The sequence below is a fragment of the Gekko japonicus genome, unplaced genomic scaffold (assembly GCF_001447785.1).
Source record: "Gekko japonicus isolate JY-2015 unplaced genomic scaffold, Gekko_japonicus_V1.1 scaffold795, whole genome shotgun sequence".
Classification (NCBI taxonomy): Eukaryota; Metazoa; Chordata; class Lepidosauria; order Squamata; family Gekkonidae; genus Gekko; species Gekko japonicus.
In genome coordinates, this window is record NW_015171527.1 from 698,016 (window position 1) to 718,061 (window position 20,046).

At 42.2% G+C, this 20,046-nt stretch overlaps 1 protein-coding gene across 1 annotated transcript in view; it reads left to right on the forward strand.

The window, feature by feature from the left end:
- The window catches only part of TCF7L1 (transcription factor 7-like 1 (T-cell specific, HMG-box)), a 130,461-nt gene extending 111,605 nt beyond the window's left edge, over window positions 1-18,856 (forward strand). The window contains exons 7-12 of the mRNA XM_015419506.1: window positions 5,602-5,685; window positions 6,971-7,114; window positions 8,586-8,745; window positions 9,650-9,757; window positions 15,990-16,050; window positions 17,755-18,856. Coding sequence (XP_015274992.1) covers window positions 5,602-5,685; window positions 6,971-7,114; window positions 8,586-8,745; window positions 9,650-9,757; window positions 15,990-16,050; window positions 17,755-18,188 — 991 coding nt within the window. The 3' untranslated portion in view covers window positions 18,189-18,856. The remainder of the gene's footprint in view (window positions 1-5,601; window positions 5,686-6,970; window positions 7,115-8,585; window positions 8,746-9,649; window positions 9,758-15,989; window positions 16,051-17,754) is intronic.
- The last annotated feature ends 1,190 nt before the right edge of the window (window positions 18,857-20,046 follow it).

A 20,046-nucleotide genomic window follows, 5' to 3' on the forward strand; every position in this document is an offset into this window, starting at 1 on the left:
CCCAGAAACCATCTCAATAATGGGGTGGGTGGGTGGGTGAGTGAGATGGAACGCTAATCTACAGCAACAGTATCCTCAATAAGAGACAAGTGTAGATGAGGGGATGCTCAAAGCGCCAATTCTTTTTTTTTTTAACCCCAATATATTTATTGGGTTTTTAAAATAATGAACACACATAACATAACTTTATGACAAAAAACTTCCTACACACCAAGGCTATAAATATTTTCTAAGCAATAACCTAGCCAAACCAGAAAAATTACATTTTTCTTATATTCTGTCCACAGAGCAAATCCAAATTGAGTACAAACATCAATTAGAAATGTTTTTTAAGATATACCTATTTCATTTGTTAAATGATAATGATATTTTCAAATAGTCGGTTTAACAAGTTAGCATTCAAAAACGGCATCTTCTCCTGGCAAGGTTCTTATTTATTTATTTTATTGCATTTATACCTCGCCCTCTCTGCGAATGGGCTCAGGGCGGCTCACACAGAGCACAAAGTGCCTACAGTATATAAAAGTTAAAACAGTTAAAAATCGGTTCCAACGGATGCACATATAAAACTCCCAACATCTTGCATAGCAGAGGGGAAGGCTAGGGTCATGGAAAGATGTTACCCAGCCCTCCTGCAGTATCTCTCTATGAAGGAGCGGTGGTGGAAGTGGCTGTGGCGGCTCCTACTCATAAGCCTGGCGGAAGAGCTCCATCTTACGGGCCCTGCGGAACTGCACAAGGTCCCGCAGGGCCCTGATCTCCTCTGGGAGCTCATTCCACCAGATAGGAGCCGCCACTGAAAAGGACCTGGCCCTTGTTGCCGCAAGCTTGGCCTCCTTAGGGCCTGGGGTCACCAGCCGGTGTTGTGTCCCCGACTGAAGTGCTCTTTGGGGAATATATGGGGAAATGCGGTCCCTCATATATAATTCCTGTCTACTCCAATAGTCTGTAAAGTTTTTATTCCTAGTATAAACTTGAGTTATAAATTTCAAATTTTTATATTTTTATATATTTTTAGGTTCCCCCCCTTTTATCCTTTTAAATTTTCATTATCGAACTCAATATTATTTAAGGTTAAATTACCATTTTAACGAAGCTATGACCATTTTAATAGTCTCAACTTATAAGTGGTACTATATTAGGATCCAACCTAGCAGTTCGAAAAGCAAGAAATTGCAAGTAGATAAATAGGTACCACTTCAGTGGGAAGGTAACATGACCACAGAAACGTCTTCGGACACCGCTGACTCTTCGGCTTTGAAACGGAGATGAGCACCGCAACCCTAGAGTCTGATTCGACTGGCTTTCGAGCAAGGGAACCTTTACTTTTTATATTAGGATCCAAATTCCTCCATACTGGAATTTGTAACTGGTGGTTACAATGCTATGTTAGTTCTCCCAAATATTCTCCTATAGAACTATCAGCACAAAATGTTACATCTTTAATACACCATATACTGGAACCACTTTCAACCATTGTTAATTTCACATTGTACATATATTAAATCAATTTTAACACTATTAGTAATATCTGCCTTATCATCTAAATACTAGGTAGTCCATATCAATCCCAATCTCCAACTTTATCATCCCTAACTAAACGTTCCAAATTAGGTTTCTCATTCTTATAATATCTTGGCCCTACCCAGTTCATCTTCACCTTTGTTTAATTAATCATCAATTATAGTCTGCTTTACTCAAACTAATCTAAATTCATATCTAATTTGCAAGGTCAATTTATTCCATCTGAGCATATATTTAAAACATACACATTTCATCCTTTCCATATAACTTAATTTTTTTCCTGTAGATCAACAGTCTACTTTTTTGAAACAGCATGTCTACATGTCTTTTTCCCTTACAGGTTTGGTAATTTGCCAAACTCCCCTCTTTAACTCTCAACAAATCATGGTCCCACTTTAAATTTTCATGCACATCTCTTTTTTCTTTTCTTTTTCCAATTTTTCCTTTCAAAGGATAGTCTTTGCACCTTCTTTTGGGATGCCTCTATCTTTAATTGAGTCAATGTTATTGTTGTCTTTCCCACAGTTTGAATTGGTGAAGGTAGGGAGTCAACACATTCCATCTTTTGCTGATACTCCAAATTCTCTGCAATGATCTGGATGGGTTGCTCTGATTTTTCCTCTTTCTCTGTTTCCACTTGTGGATTAGGTATTTTTTCTAATAGACTTGCACAAGCTTCCTCTATCCCCTTCCGTATTCCTTCTTTCAAGATTCTCAGGAATTGTTCAACAGACTCTCAGGAATTGTTCAACAGACATCTCTCCCACCATGATATTGTCATCAATTTCCTCCTCCTCCTCTTCTCTTGTTATGGACGCCATTTCAAGTACTCAGTTCAAGTTAATTCATTCAAAGTTCAAAAGACATTCAACCATAATATCTCCTATATCTGGAAAAAGTCCTTGCCAGGAGGAAAAAAGGCCAAGGTCTCCCCGAAAAAGCATACAAACATCCACATACTCAGTTCATTCCCACTCGCTCTCCTGCCATTATTTCTCTCCATTCTGGGCAAATGCAATCAAGGTCTTTCACTAGCCATCTTCTCTTCTTTAAACATTAAATATATGCGTACTCACAGTTCTTTTCTTGAGTTTCTTCTTCTGTGTTGCTAAATTTGTAATAATCTTGTGAAGTATATTTTAATCCCAATGAAATTAAAAAGGTCGGATGGTCGTGGCTGGGTGGAAAACATGGTGACCATGTTCCACTCCACTAATCGGACCCCCCCTGCATTGCCAGAGCGGGGAGGGGCTGCAACAAGCCTCCTGCCATCGGGAGAACCCCGAAACCAGAGGACCCCCAACTAAATGAAAAGGGATCGGGCGGCTTGGAGCGTCCCGAGAATCCTCCCGTCGTCATGCCGTACCATGCATGCTCCTCAAAAGCGCCAATTCTTCGGGGGGTATTATCTGATGTTCAGGCTCTCTCCCCCCCCCCCACATACCTTTCACGCAACTGGTAGGCAGACTTGATGCTGCGAGAGAAGTGGGCAGCCCGGCACTGGCAGGTCTCCAACAAGGAGCACGTTTCAAGTGTGGTGGTGTCCCTGGTGGGGTTGACACTGCTTCCCAGCCTGAAAGCATCCCTCACCACCAGATGCAGCATGATACTCTTGAAACACACAGCCTTAACCCCCACCAGCGTGTTGACACTGCTGTCCCTGACCATGTACCCATGGACGATGTTGCCCATGCCCACCCACTCCCTCAGGCTAGCTTGGATCATGGTGGTGATATTCTTTGCCATGTGGTCTGCATCCATCCCCTGTGCATGTTGCAAAACCACTTTGTAGGTAGGCCACAGGACTGTTCCCTCCTCCCAGGGCCCTGGTCTTGCCCCGATGGAGAGGTCCTCCAGTTGCTACCAGTGGACGGTAAGGGAGAGGTAGATGTGCTGCTGGCTGTTCCATAGGTCTGCTGTGAAGTGCACGGTCTGCCCTTGTACTCTGGAGAGCTTGGCCTTGACCATCTGCACTGCAGAGCTATGCATGGAGGGCAAGACTCGCCAGCTCAGGGTCCTCCACAAGGGGATGGAATACAATTGTGGTGTTGTATGTTTAGGTGTTTTTATTGAATTATTTTATATTTTTTAATGCTGTTTGAAATTGTTCAGATGTTTTCATATTTGCTGGTTGAAAGGTAGCATAAAATGTTTGAAACAAAGTAACTTTAAAAACATATTCCATTAATGTATCCTCTGATTAAAGTTTTAGTAGAACTTACCTGCAGTGTAAGTTTTGGGAGTTTACATTCCATGAAACAAAGTGAAATCAGACAGTGCCCACAGTTCAGACTTCTGCAGGTGCTCCATGCATGCATTCCTTTGCACATGAGGCATTTAAATGAATGGGAAACTATGGGGGCTATGGGGGCTATGGGAACACCAGTTTTGGTGTAGTGTTTATGTAGTAGTTATGAACGGCTGACTTTAATCTGGAGAACTGGGTTTGATTCCGCACACCTCCACATGCAGCCAGCTGGATGACCTTGGGTCAGTCACAGTTCTCTCAGCTGTTCTCTCAAAGAGCAGTTCTCAGAGCTCTCTCAGCCCCACCTACCTCACAGATTGTCTGTTGTGGGGAGAGGAAGGGAAGGAGATTGTAAGCTGCTCTGAGTGAAGTGTGGGGTATAAATTTTCTTCCTCCTCAATCCTCCTTCTTCCTTTGTTGTCTTTGTGTTCTTTCTTGTTGTTGTCTTCACCGTATATTTCATTTATTTTTTACTTTAATTTTTTATTGGCTAATTTTGTATCCACTTTTTAATGTAAATGATATTTAAATTAAATATTTTGACCCATAAGGTCCACAAAGGAGCTTTCATGAAACTGAAATACATGCAGTATTTAATAATACAGAATGAAACCAACCAGTAGTGATTAAGTTACAGGGCTCCATTAAAAACGCTTTCTCTTAAAAGCCCCTTGAAATTAAATGTTTTAAGATAGAGCATAAAAGCACAGACATCTCTTTCAGAAGGGAATTCAGCTTCAGTGCCAACTAAGGATGCCAGGCTGTCGTGCAGCATCCCCAGGAGCTTTTGGGGTGTGGCATGGAGTGAACACATGAAGCTGCTTTATAATAAATCAGACTCTTGGTCATCAGGCTCAGTGTTGTATACTCAGACTGGCAGCAGCTCTCCAGGGTCTCAGGTAGCGGTCTTTCTCATCACCTACTGCCTGGTCCTTTAACTGGAGATGCCAAGGATTTAATCTAGGACCTTCTGCATGCCAAGCAGATGGTCTGCTACTGAGCCATGGCCCCTCCCAAGTGGGTGGATGTGATGTCGCACAAGGTGTCAACATCACAGTAAGGTGAAAACCCAGAAATTATGTCAGCATGTCACCCAACATTCTACAAAACTCTATGGAATTACTGTACAGTTAGTTTCCAGAGAGTCAGCTGATATGCTGACTTCATGTTTTCCCCTGGATTTGACAGTGATGCATTGTGCAACTCACATATGCAAGGAACCCCTAGAAGGGTGGATAATCTTAAGTTTTTAATTGTTCCATTCTAATTAAAGAGGGATATGCAGTTCCTCCATCAAATCCAGTTTCTATGTCTAGAAATAATCAATATGCATGTTTGTATTTTGTAGAATTTGTGTTTTTTCAAGATTCAGGAATTCAGTTTATTTGGAATTTAGGGCACAGAATATACCATTGTTGAGGGAAATGAAGCAAGGTCAAGTTGTGGGTTTCTAGTATAAAAAGGTGTGGTGGCAAGGAATGCTAATGACAAAATATAGTGAACTGCATCTTGTAGCCCTGAAAAGTGTTCTTGGCACAGCTATGTTTCTGAGCCAAAATGCTACATGCAGTATTTGAAACTTCTTATTGCCACATTTTAAAACATTCTCAGGAAGACATACTTTGGCTGGCAGTAGATTCCATGTGTGCAGTGGCCTACTTAATTAATAAAAGATTGGTAGCCCTGATTTTAATTTTTAACACAAGTATTTTTTTCTGTATTAGTATCTTGATTCATTGCCAGTCAAATTGAAAGTGTAATTTTGAATAAGAAATCTTGTATTTGTAGCCCTGTGGTCAAAATGCTCTGTTTTTTCTTGTCAATTTTAGGCAAGGACAGCCAGTGTATTCCATTCCTCCAGGTGGGTTCAGACACTCATACCCTGCCTTGGCTATGAATGCCTCAATGTCCAGGTGGGTTCAAACAGAATGGTAAGGTCTACCTCCTGAGGTGGTAAACCTCAGTCTTGCCTGTACCATTTTAAGCTGCAGGGGCAGGGAATTTACATGATGGAATGCTTCATCATGGGAAAAATATTCTTACATGTAGATAACTAGCATTATAGCGAGAGGGGCGAAGCTAGAACCTTCTTTGAGATGGTTTTCTGTGTGCAAGAAATGTTTTAGAATGGAGTATTCTACCATATAAGCAGCTATTCATAGTCTGAAGTGTTACGACACAAACACAGGTTTACAACCTCAGTATGAAATAGACACACAGGGCAACCAGCCCCATGTTTAAAAGTGGTGTAAGAATTGCTTTTATACAGTAGAAGGGGTTTTTCCGGAGACTTTCCTATTAAAATAAATATAGCATTGCTGACTATATGTTTACCTGTGAGCGACCGGGGGGAAAATTAATGACATATATTACCTGAAACTGTTAGTTGATTTGCCATGATCAGTTGCAAGTGATCCTTTCTGTTTTGCTCAGCTAAATGATTATGAGCCAGAGAAGGCAATATGTAAGGTTTTCATATAGCAATTAACTACCTCCTGTTTGAACAGTACTGGCAAACTGCAAATATATTTATTGGCAGTGCTACTCAAAAATGCTTAAAATATAGATAACTCTTCTACAGTATAATGGTTCAGAATTTTCTAAATGAAAAAAGAGTGCAAAATGTACAGTGTTCAAGAGGTTAAGGGGGGTTTGCTCCAGCTGTCTGAAAATGGTCATCTTTATGTAGTCCTTTATGGAAGGACTTTGATGCTGTGTCCTATGTCTGATGTTTGTAATAATTGTAAAAAATACGTAGGAGCTTGGTTTTCTCAGATTGATGCCACTTTCAGTTAAACTTCATATTGTCAACAAAATGACATAAAGCTGGGGGGAAATGAACCATAGGAAAGAATGAAACATTTCCCTCATGATTCTGTGTTCAGATACATTAGCAAATGTTATACCTTTTGGCATGCTGAATATAATATGGATCCGTAGAGATATCGCTTTTTAGTCAGCAAGAGAAAATTAGTTCACAACTATATTTCTGATAATGAACAGAAATTTCCCATAATGGTCATCTTTTTAATTAAAGAGTTGTTTCAGCAAACCCTCCGTCATCTGTCTCACGGATCTCTGTAGTAGATGTTCTCAAATCACTATGAAATTAGAGGAAGTGGTAATGAGTAGGATATTTTGAATTGAAGAGTCTGAAATGAATTTATTTTCAGCATCTAACTTTTAATTGTGTACCAGCTTGATGTCCAGCAGGTTTTCTCCACACATGGTTCCTCCTCCTGCTCATGGACTTCATCCCTCAGGAATCCCACATCCCACCATTGTGTCACCCATAGTTAAACAAGAGCCTACACAGCCCAGCTTGAGCCCTGAAGGGAACTCGTAAGTAATATGATAGCTAGGTGTTGCCTGGATGTTTTATTTTGTGATGGGGAAAGAATTGCTATCAGTGTAACATTATTACTCTGGATTTATTAGTTTATCATCTCTCCCATAAGCTCATTACAACCCAGCCTACCTGTGTCTTATAATATGTGTTGTAAAAGCGGACTATCTAGTAGAATTGGCCATGCTAGCTCATCTCAGATATCCATCTCCCTCCTGTCCTTCATCTCATGTGAACATGGCAAGTGATGACACTAGCAGGATTTTTGCCAGCACACGTTAAATGACACAACTACACTGGATTCCAGAACTCAAGATTAAAGGTTTATCCCTCACTTTCTCTCAGCTCTTGCAGTGCCCACTTGTATACATACCTTTTTAATGCCTGTTTCTTATATTACAGGGACGGCCACTAGCTCTCAGTATTGCAGGTGTTGTTATACATGGTACCAGAGTAGAACACATGAGGGCTTGTCAAGGAAGGGAGATCCCAGCTATCCCCTCTCCCCCCACACCAGCACCTGCTTTCTTCTTACTCCCCTTACTCAGTGCTCATTTCACCTACCTACCCCAACTTCCCCACACACAATTGTCTGCCCACTTAGTCTTTCCTCCCCACTCCCCCTAGTCCAATGCTGCTTATGTAGCAAAGTGGGAGAGGGGAGGAAAGCCAAAACTGGTGGCAGCTTCCCATTCTTACCTGTCTCAGGTGACTAGTGCCGACTCTTTTTGTGTGACATTTTGAGTTGCTACACCATCCCAAAATGCCCTCCAACTTTGTAGCTTATTTTTTGCAACATCTCTGTGTTTACTGTTTCAAGGGTTTTTAGCACACACATATGCACACAACTGGTTTTCAAACAATTTGATTTTTTGCAAATCTGGGGTTGTTCCTGGGTTTGCAGAACCACAAGTTTTATCAGTGGCTGCTAAGATTGTGCACATTTTTTGATCCTCACAGTGGCCCATCCTTGGCTGGTAAGATATAAGGATATATGAAATAGATCAAGTTATTCTTGCCATGAGGATGATTTAGAATTCTGCATCCTTCTGTCAAGTTCTCCACCTAGATCCACCTGATACTATCATACTTTAACTTGAGTTCTTACCTTATAAATAGAGCTGTGACACACTGACTATCTTTCCCATTACAACCATCAAGAATGTGGAACAGGAATTATCACTACATGATGGGTGTGCCCTGTGAGTGTGAAACCTTAATTATGACACCTGCGGAGGGAAAAGCTCACTACGGGGTACCATAAGATTTACTCTGGGTTGCATGCAAAAAATGTCATGACAGTATTTGCATGGTTTAGCCATCTGATCAGGTTTTAATGGTTGTCCATTAAAAAGAAGCAATCTTCTCTTAAGTGTCTTTTTCTCTGTTGCCTGCACAACAGGCAGGAGAGAGTCTGTGGCTATAATCACGACTATAGGACTGTAATAAAAGATATCACTGTTCCAGAAAAACGCCTGTCATTGTCAAAAAGGAAGAGGAGAAGAAACCCCATATAAAGAAACCTCTGAATGCATTCATGTTGTACATGAAGGAGATGCGAGCCAAGGTGGTGGCAGAGTGTACACTGAAGGAGAGTGCAGCTATCAATCAGATCCTAGGAAGAAGGGTACAAAACAAATAACTAACTGGCTTCTCTACTCTATCCCTTTCCCCATCATTTAGGCTACTGAATAACATGTAAAGGTAGGCTGTATCTATATTATATTGCCTTGTGGCAGTGAAAGTAACACATTAGCTAAGCTGGTGTGTGGAACATTTGCAATATAGCATCTTGTGATGAAATATGCGAGGGATAAACGTCATGCAGAAGGACAAGAGTAGTTTTATGGATTGGCTGAACACTGGGAAAATTGTCTAGTAGATAGGGAAAGTGTGGGACAGAAAGCCCAAAGCAAGATGTCAGGAAAGATGCTGAGCAGGCAATGGACTGAGAAAGAGGAACCTGGGGAAAAGGTAGGTGGAAGAAAAGGTGGCTTGATGAAATTTGGGGATTTGAAGGAAAAGGGGTCTCTGAAGAAACCTCGCAGCGGGCGGCCTATGTATGCTGGGGCCAAGAATGCTAGAGAGGCTGGTAAGAGACGGAGTGATTAATGAAGTGTAATGACAGCAGGAGGCTCAAAAGCAGGGCTCTGAAAAAAATGGGAGATGAGGAAAAGAGGAGACAAGGATGATATAAAAATTGGCAATTTTTTGTATTGGCCTTTGGAATAGGAGAGGCTGTAAAATAGTGTCAGAAAAGGGCAGAGTGCATCAGCAAAGAAGGGCTGGGGCCTGTGTTCCAAGGAACTGAGGGGAGCATACTATTTCTAGACCTAGACCTTGAAAGAACTGTACCTGCAAGAGTTGTGTAGAAAAGTAATTCTGCCATTTATGGGTTCTCCTATAACTCCATTGTTGAGCCCTTGTACATAAAGGGAAAGCATGATTTTTAGTCCTGTCTTTAAAGGAGGGAGATGATGTCCAAACGTCACCAGATGCTTCAGTCTTCACTGTCTTTTCCCATACCTCAGTGGCATTCATTGTCCCGTGAGGAGCAAGCCAAGTACTATGAACTAGCCCGGAAGGAGAGACAGCTTCATTCTCAGCTATACCCTACCTGGTCTGCACGAGATAACTATGTAAGTCCTAATCTGATGAAGGGAGTTTTGATACTTGAAAGCTTATACCCTGAAAATCTTGTTGGTCTCTAAAGTGCTATTGAATTAGAATCTAGTCCTAATTGATTGTGTGTATGTATGCAATGCTAAAGAAATCTAGCATATATTCTATGGTAAACATATCCAGGTTTGGCTTTAAGGAAACCCAGCTCTGCACCCATACGTTAAGTATTTTTTGTATTTTGTAACTCTACAAAATTGCTTCCAAGAATGAAGTTTTAAAAAAGAGAGTGAGAGATTGGGGGTGATGCAAGGGGTTGTGTGGCAAATTGTGTAAAGCAAGGGTAATGACAGAGAATAATAATAATAATACAGAGGGTGGAATCAAGTGACCAGCTTGGGCAGGGAGTGGTAGCGGGAGGTAGTTACACAAGATTGTGGATAACAAGCAAAAGTCTTGCTTAGCCTTTGACTTCTTGGTGTTACTGGACACCGGGGAAAGAATTCTTTGTAAGTATAAGGGCTAGATGTGTGTGAGTTAAGTGCCATCAAGTTGCTTCTGACCTATGAATTAATGACCTCCAAAATGTCCTCATTTAACACCCTTGTTCAGGTCTTACAAGTTCAGGGCTGTGGCTTCCTTTATAGAGTCAATCCATCTCATGTTGGGTCTTCCTTTTTTCCTGCTGTCTTCAACTTTTCCTCGCATTGACTCTTCTAGTGACTCTTGTCTTCTCATAATGTAACCAAAGTACAATAGCTTCAGTTTAGTCATTTTAGCTTCTAGGGAGAGTTCAGGCTGGATTTGATTTTTTTTTTACCATAATATTTTATTGGATTTTAACTTAAAACATAAATAAATACAGGTTCTTAAACAACATCTTAACAATTTTTCATATATATGTCAGTGAGTATACAGACTTCCAATTTAACTTACTAAAATACTGATAGAGGTTTGCTAGCTTATTAATAACAATGAGTATTTTGCTGTTCTAATCGCTTTCCAGTCAAAAGATTCAAAGGTTAATTTGTCCACAATTGGATACCATTTACCAGTTGGGTTCATTAGTTCACATTCATTCTGATCACTCATGTTAAAAATGGAAACAGTTTCTAATAAAAAATATTCCCATACTTTAGATAGCCATAAATTAATTGTCGGAGGATGTTCGTCTTTCCATTTCTTAGCTATAACATTTTTTGAGGCTGTAAAGAGTAGATTTATCAGTTTTCTATGTTTGTTAGGAATGACACTCTCCGGCCACAGATTTAGCAACATTAGTCGAGGATCTAGGGGAACATCATATCCTACCAGAGTTAATATTTGAGATCTTACCTGGGACCAAAATTTGTAAATATGTCTACACGACCACCATGTGTGGTAGAAAGTCGCCTTCTCACAACAAAGCTTCCAACATTGAGGCGATATAGTTGTGGACATGTGCGAGAGTTTGACCGGGGTTAGATACCACCAAGACATTACTTTAAAGGCTGGATTTGATCTAGAACTCTCCTCTGCACAAACACCACATTTCAAATGAATTCACTTTCTTCCTGTCAGCTTTCTTTATTGTCCAACTTTCACACCCCTAAATAATAATGGAGGATACTATGGTTTTTGTTTCCTTTTTAAAATTCAATTTAATTATAAAACAAGTAAAATACAGTACACTATTACAGGAGATATATTGATCATGCAAAAAGGAACCTATATTTGTTGGGGATCTCTTCCCCCCCCCTTTATGACATTTCATTCCCTCCAAATAAGAAATAAGAGGCATCCACTTGTCCACAAAGTGAGATGATTTAGAATCTGAATCTGTAGGGTTAAGCATTAAAGAGAGCTTTAATTCCAAGTTTTAACCTTCCACAATGTTAAAGATGGAGTTTTATCCGTCTTCCAGTTTGTTGCAATACACAAATGTGCCATTGCCAATAAAGCTGAAATGAGCTTAAGCTTATGAAAAGGTAAATCCAATAATAGCCATTTGGGATCTAGCGCTAACTTTACATTACAGATTAGGGATGGGCACAAACCTTCCCGTTTACCAAACTTTATTTAGTTTTGTGAGGTTTGTGATAAGGTAGAACAGTCCCCCTGTGGGCTAGAGATGCCAAACTCACAGCATGTCTCCAGCTGACTCTCCTCTACCTGCCCTCCAAGTTTGGTGAGGATTGGATTTCAGAGGGCTGAGTAGTACCCACTCCCCTAAGCAGATGCCCCCAGGAAAGTGCTCTCAGGGGAAATCACTCAAATTCATTAGTGTGTCAAACAACCCCCTTGCAATCTGGAGATCTCAGACTCACAGAGTACCTCCCCAGGATGCCCATCTAGCTGCCTTCCAAGTTTTGTGAGGATTGGATTTCAGGGGGCTGAGTAGCAGCCCCCTGAAAGCAAGTGCCCCAGAAAAGTGCTTTCTGGGGCAATCAAAGCTGCAGTTTCAGGAGGAGCGTGTTGAACAGCCCCCCTGTAAGATAGAGGCATCTTACTCACAGAGCTCCCCAGGATGCTTCTCTATCTGCCCTCCTAGTTTGGTGAGGATTGGCGGGGGGGGGGAGGCACAGTAAAGACAGCTGATGATGCTAAGCCGAAGAGGATGCCCAGAGGCGTGGAAGTCAAGGATCCGAGGGTCCAAAGGGCAAGGGGCAGGAGAGAAATTGAGGGTTCAAGAATCTCTATGAGGGTGAGTGTGGGTCCTCGGCTGAGGAACCCACTGGCTTGAGCTCCTGTGCTTGGCTTGAGCAGGACAAGTGCCTCAGAGCCCTGAGTAAGCACCAAGCACCCCCAACCCCACCGTTTGCACACTGATGAATGACTTCCAGTTCCCTTTCATCTCTGCCTCTAACTCTCTCTCTGTGCCTAACTGCCTGCTGCAAAGTAAAAACAGCTGCGTGTGAGCTTGGGGGTATATATCCATTCTGCTCCCACAGAGCAGAATGAGAGCTCTCTTGTTGGCAGCCAGCACTGCCTGTTGAGCTTTGGATGCCACTATTTGTGTTTCCAGGGTTGCAAAAGTCCATCCCCCTGTTGCTTTGATGATTAATTGATCAGCGCCAGTATGTCTGCCGCATAGGGTTGCCAGGTCCATTTTCGTTGCCAGTGGGGGAGTTTGGGGGGCATTCCCGGGGCGGCGGAGGATCCCCAATGTGATGATGTCACTTTGGGGACATCCTGGTTCCAAGCCCCGCCCCCACAAGAACGTCCCACCGGTTGCGAGCCACAGCCTGCCTGCCCGATCTCGGAAATCGGGTGCACGGGGCCCTTTCCTTTAAGTGCAGGCAGCTGGATGGCCTCACCTGCCCAATCTCCGCTCAGAGATCAGGTGTGCGGGGCCCTTTACCATCAGCTGCCCCTTTAAGTGCAGGCAGCCGGATGGTTTCGCACGCCCAATCTCTGCTTGGAGATTGGGCGTGTGGGGCCCTTTCCCGCCAGCTGCCTGCACTTAAAGGGAGCCCCTTAAGTGTGTCATGGGCATGGATGAGGATGAGCTGACAGAGCCTGCAGAAACCACAGCTGGCCCCTCTGAAGCAGCAGAGGAGAATAGCTGGCAAGTGCCTGTAACAGTAGTATTCACACCTGGCCCAGATAAGAAGGAAGAACTGCAAGCTGAAAGTCCTTCTGACTCACCCCCATGTGTGACTCGTTTAATGGAGCGACTGCGACAAAACTTAGCAAGCAGACGAGGAGAGGCCAGGCTACAAGGGAGACGCTCAGCCAGCCCAGAGTTCTAACAGGAGCCTGGCTGATCGTGCAGCTGGCTAATTGGTAGCAGCATTTAATTCCACACTCTGGGCAGTACCCTTCACGAAAGCAACAAGTCAGCTTCGTGCTGCTAGCATCCACTCCGGCTTGGCTCTTGTACTTAGACCTTTGCACCCCCTGGCTTTGGACTTGGCTTGATGTTCCTGGCTCCTGACCCCGGCTTGGCTTTGGACTACGTTTCTGGATAGTGATTTGGACTTGGCTCTGTGTTTCTGGCTCCTGACCCCAGCTTGGCTTTTTAGACTTTGCACTGTCTTCTTGGCTACTGACCCTGGCTTGTTCTGGACTCCCTTTGACTGGCACCCCAGCCTGTGACAAAGTGCAGGCAGCTGGATGGCCTTGCTCGTCCGATCTCCACTCAGAGATCGGGTGTGCGGAGCCCTTTCCTGCCAGCAGCCTGCACTTAAAGGGGCTCCCTTTAAGTGTAGGCAGCTGGAGGGCCTTGCATGCCCAATTCCCGCTTGGAGATTGGGCATGCGGGGCCTTTTCCTGCTGTACTCAAAGGGTCTCTCTTTAACTGCACGCAGCCAGAGGCACCTGCCTGCCCATGCTCTGAGCGGAGATTGGGCACACGGTCCACAGCCACCCCTCTCCCTCTTCTCTCTCATGGCTGACTTTCCAATCTCAGTCTACTCCATATTTCTTGGTTGCAGTCTCCCTATTGGTTGATGAAGGAAAATTAATAAGTCCATCCTTTGATGGCCATATTCTGCACTAGATCCAGAGTATGACCATTGAATGGTGGATTTAATGATTCCTTCTTCCCTACCTTCATTTTAAAGCAAGTATATAACCCTTATACTTACAAAGAAATTTTAGTGCTTCATGTATTGCTCACTTTTGTGAAATATTAACAGGCACTACTACAATCAAAGCTGGAGAGTTTTCTCAAATTGTTTCATTCTCTCTCTCTCTCTCTCTCTCTCTCTCTCTCTCTCTTTCTCTCTCTCTCTCTCTCTCTCTTTCTCTCTCCTCTCTCTCTCATCAGCTTCCCACAAGTCCCCTTGCTGCCTTTGTTTAAGTGCTTCCTGGAAACTTCTCATTGTCACCGTATTAATGGCAAATTTCATAAAGGATAAGAGGTTGTTATAATGAGATTACTGATCAGTATGTCTGATATATTTGTCTCACCAGCTGGTTTGCCCCTGTCCAATTCTTTTCTTATTCTGCTCTTGCCTCTTTCGTTTTGCAAACTTTTCAAGACACTACCACTGTATTTCTTATTGTGATGTTTTTGTGGGCTTTTTGGCATTTTTAAATGTATCATGTATCTGATGGAAGCCCCCTTTTTCTGTTCTTGTGAACATAAGCTTCATTCAAGATGTATGTTATATTGCACGATACCTTCTTTATTTTTTTTGCCAGGGCAGCCAGAGCTTCTCAGGCACATGGCTTCCCCTCACAGAGTGTGGTATTTCAAAGAGTTCAGCAGTATTAGCACTAGGGGTGTGCAAAAAAAACAAAACAAATTCGGCCCATTCGGATTTGGCCGAATCAGGCATTATCAATTTCGGCTGGCAGTAAGACTCCCGCATGTCAGTTTCATCAGTACAAGACATTGGGGAGTCTTTCGGCCAGCCGAATGTCAATTTCAGCCCCATTATATCCTATGGGCCATTGAAGTCAATGGCGAAAACATAGGGTATATTCTAGGGACTGGAGGGGAGGGGGCTTGAGGGAGAGGCTCCAAACTTGCAGGGTAGCTGCTGGAGCCTCTCACCAAGATACCAACCACGTTTCAAGAGTATTGGACCAGGGGGTCCAATTCTACGGCCCCTCAAGCAGGTTGCCCCTATCCCCTCCATTGTTCTTTATGGAGGGAAAAGGTTACTTTTTCCCACCATAGAGGACAATGGAGGGGATAGGAGCAACCTGTTTGGGGGCCCGTAGAATTGGACCCCCTGGTCCAACATTCTTCAAACTTGTTGGGAAGAGGCTCCAGCAGCTACCCTGCGAGTTTGGAGCCTCTCCCTCAAACCCCCTCCCCTCCAGCCCTCAAAATATACCCTATGTTTTCGCCATTGACTTCAATGGCCCATAGGATATAATGGGTCCGAATTGCCGCCAAAATTCAGCAACCAGATTCAGATCAGAGAATCTGAATCAGCCTGCAGCAGCCCGAAAGGGTTCCAAATGGGCCATAATTAGCATTGAAATTCAGATCATGCAGGCTGTCTTGATATAATTGTTTAGATCCAGACAATATAAACTATCAAGTGTTTCTGGCAAAAGTCTATGTGTGGGCTTCCTGGGCAGCTTGTAACCAAAATACGCATAATGATGATAGCATGTAAACTTAGTATTACTTTCTTCTGTTTTACATTTAGTAGTGTAAGCTGTTTGGCTGCAGTTGTTCAGCCTAGAAATAATTCCTTATCTAGATCCTTACCATTTCCCCCTGATCACGTCTCAACCCAAAGACACACTTCAGTGAATTTTTACTGGCTGCCTTTATTTAAGATGATCATCACTGGGGATTGTACCTTGCAGGGTAAGAAAAAGAAGAGAAAAAGAGAGAAACAACCTCAACAGCAAATCCAAGAAACAGGAAGTAAGTCTCAGCGCATTATATTTCCATAGGCTGGTCATAGTTCATAGTGGTAGTTATTTAAAATGTTTTTTAACCATTCCCTCCATAAAATGTTCGAGGCAGCTTCTGACATTGGTAAAGCAGTATTCATGGTATATACAGGAAACCCAATAACAACCATAAGAGTAGCAGAATGAAAGCAATAAATAAACAGCAGAAAAACAGATGATTAATCAAACACAGCTGCCAATAGGATGAAACACATGTGCACATACGCACATCCAAATGGCTGGGAAAATTAAATAAGTTTGCACCTTGCATTTTAAGCTTAACAATCTAGGTGTCATCTGAGCCACTGTGGGGAAGTCATTTCATGTGCAATACTAAGTGCAATAATAAGAATTACATCTAAACCCATTGATTCCAATGGATTTAGGATTTAACTCTGCATATGACTGCACTGTAAGTCACCATAGAGACAACCCTATCTCTAGTTGTCAGTCACTTAATTGAGGACCTCTGATGGTGATCAACTAATAACCTGAAGGGTTTCTAAATTATTCTGTTTATCTGGTCCAAGACTAGGATGACAGCACTAAATTTTTCTTCCATTGAAACAGAAACAGCCAGATCAAAATACATAGTGTTAAGTGTTAAATGTATGTCCCCTCTCATATATGTCTAAAAGATGAAGAGTAAATGGTTTCTGTCATAGGAAAAAACATGTTTGTAAGTATTATACAGTTTCCTGCCAATCATAGGGATATCAAAATGCTTCTGAGGATTATAAGAAAAGCTAGTGGAAGTTTGGAGAGGAAGATGGAGGAAAAAAGTCAGCCTCTGCATTTCTGGTCTGCATACATGAAATTCCATTTGTGTTCCTTTGAATAGCAAACAACATTTTTAAAATTGCAGGTACCCATATTGGTTCATTAGAATACATCCAGTATTAGGAATAGCCTCAAAATGTCATGAATTAGTGAGTAGCCTTTCAGGCTCTCCTAAGCTCTTTATCACACTGGATTTTAAGCGAAACTAAAAAGGGGGAGAAGCGGAAGAAAAGATTGTGTTGGACGTGATGGGAAAAGCCTTTCATTCTACAGATTACTAACTACAGTATTCAGTTGGAGCACAGGAAATGTTATATAGGCTTAATTTAATTAAACTATTCAAGGCTCAGAAAAGATCTTGAATGGCACCAAAGGTTACTGAATCAAAAACCAAGAAATGGCAATTAAAGGTTTTATTTGAACATCTGAACAGGCATGTCACTTCCAGCTTTAGCTTTTGCAAGTGCAGGAACTCCAGCAGAAGCAAGGAGGCTCACAAAACATCCCAAAGCTATTCAGCATCTTTGAATTACAGATTTCTGGAAAATCACCTACTGTGAAGGCATATTGTATATGCCTCTATCAAATGAGCAGTTTTGGACTGTTGTCCTGTTTGTACCTCCTCCTCCAATGTTACTTAGAAATACCTCCTCTTACATATTCTTAGATATGCCTTTATTTTTTAGCAAGCACTCATTTAGTTTACTACCTGACTGGCAAAGGTTTATTGTCCAGACTGGTCCACCTTGGTATGCTGGATAATGCAGAGGTTGGACTTGAGCTTCCATGAGACTTGCTGTGATGATAAAATTAATTAAGGGTAGACTATTCTGAGTGCAGAGGTTAGTTGGGAAATAAATTAACTAGTAAATAATTTTGCTTTTATCATGAACAGATTCTGTGGCCTCAAAGAACAAGAAGCCATGTGTGCAGTACCTGTCTGCTGAGAAATCCTGTGACAGCCCTGCATCCTCTCATGGCAGCATGTTAGATTCTCCAGCCACCCCCTCCACAGCCTTGGCATCGCCTGCAGCTCCTGCTGCCACCCATTCTGAACAGGCTCAGCCCCTCTCCTTAACCACCAAACCTGAAGCCAGAGCCCAGCTGTCTCTGCACTCAGCTTCTTTCTTATCAAGCAAAGCTGCCGCCTCTTCCTCTAGCTTGAATAGCCAGTCATCACTCCTCTCTAGGCCCCTCCCATTCTCCTCAATTGCCCCCACAGCTCTCCTGACCACGCCTCCTTCCTTTGCAGCCATTCATTCTCCTCAGGCTGCCTTGGCTGTGTTACAGGCCCAACCGCTATCCTTGGTAACCAAACCAACTGACTGAGGAAAACTCCCATCCTGCATCCCTGCTGAAGCCACAAGTGAGATTACAAAGCAAAGAAGCCATTTATTGGTCAATATTTGACCCTTTCTGAACTCTTCCGTAAGGTGACTCTTGAGGAAGAAGGTGCTCTACTCTCGGAGTTGTTTTCAGTAGTCTGTCTAAAGACCATTTTTATTTTTTAAAAAAATAAAAACAAAAAATTCCCACATTTTTTTTTACAAAACCATGAACAAGGTGAAAACAGAAGGCAAGCCACGTCTTTTGTTCCTGTCAGTGCCCCTTGGCACATGGACTTGTACAGATGGATCATCTCTCAGTGGTGTTTGCATGTTTTGTTATATTGCTAACTTTTGCTGTTCCCCATTCCCCTGGCCAGGCAGTGTTTGATTTATGCTACTTACTCCAGCCAGCCTGCAGTTCCATCATCTTCTAAGAGACTGCCAACAGTTACCAGAAGACAAAATATCAGAGAGATGTAGTGCCTCATTGACCCACATAAAATCTGCCCAGCCCTGAGGAGGCCCAGATCCTTTTCCTGTACTCTGAGTGATCATCCAGGAAAATGGCAGGACAATCCACCCTATTTCCTCACCAAATTATTTTGTGTAGCAGGAAGTAGGGGACTGGGCTTTGGGGAATTGCCTGTTACTTTAATGAAAGAAAATAAATCTGCATCTTATCTTTCTGTGTGAGAGTGTTCAATGAGAGAATGCAATGAATTCATAAGTCTCCATCTTATATGACATTAGAATCCTTCTTAAGTAGCCTTCATTAATTTAACCCATGAGACCATTAGTGCCTCCCTTCCTCTTAGTTCCTCAGTTATTTTGTCCTCATTTTCTGAATTGGTACAAAGATAACAAACACTTATCACATCCCTCTCTGCCTGCACAAGTCATAGTCAAGCCTCAGTTTTTAAGATATAGCCCACAATCAGTCTTACATAGCCCACAAATTATGGGGATATAGCCCACAGTCTTACAGTGCTTTACATGCTACTGTGTCTAGGTTCCTCATTCTCAGAAAAGGAGCAAAAACTGACTTGATTGTGGAGAATATGTGTCACAACCAGTTTACCTGTTCTCAGTCTCTGGATTCCTGCTAGCTGTCAAGGAGCAGCAATGGACCATTTTAAGGAATAAAGTCAGGGTAAATCAACGTTATTAGGTGTTTAGGTGTTTTCAGGAGCTTATGTCACTTAAATATGATTTTGATAAACTATAGTTAAACCTTAATGTACAACCATTAAGGACTTATTCAAACTCACCTTATTTTGCTTTACCTTATCATGTAACTTGACTGTGCATAAGATGCAGATAATTTGCTTAATGTGCTTTAGCTGTACTTTCCCCACAGATTGAGAACATTGTCCTCTATCTCAATGGCCATGAGTAGGTGTATTCTCAAATTATAACTGAAGTTATTTTAGGTTGCAATGATTCTTCTGTTAAGTCAATTGCGAAATATGGCATGATTATGTTAACATGTAAACATATTTATGTGATGTGTAAAGTGCCGTCAATTTGCAGCTGACTCATGGAGACCTCATAGGGTCTTCAGGCAAGAGACAGAGGTGGTTTGCCATTGTTTTCCTCTGCAATAGTGACCATAGAGTTCCTTGGTGATCTCCCATCGAAATACTAACCAGGGCTGACCCTGCTTAACTTCCAAGATTCGATGAGATCATGCTACCCTGGGCCATCCAGGTCAGGGCTGTGTTAACATATAGTAGATATAATGATGTTCTTGCAAATAATGACAACATTTAGAAATCCCATTCTCTTACTACAGTGTGGTAGAGTGCTAGAATATCACATTAGGATCTAGATTATCTAGATTCAAATTCTGCACTGCCATA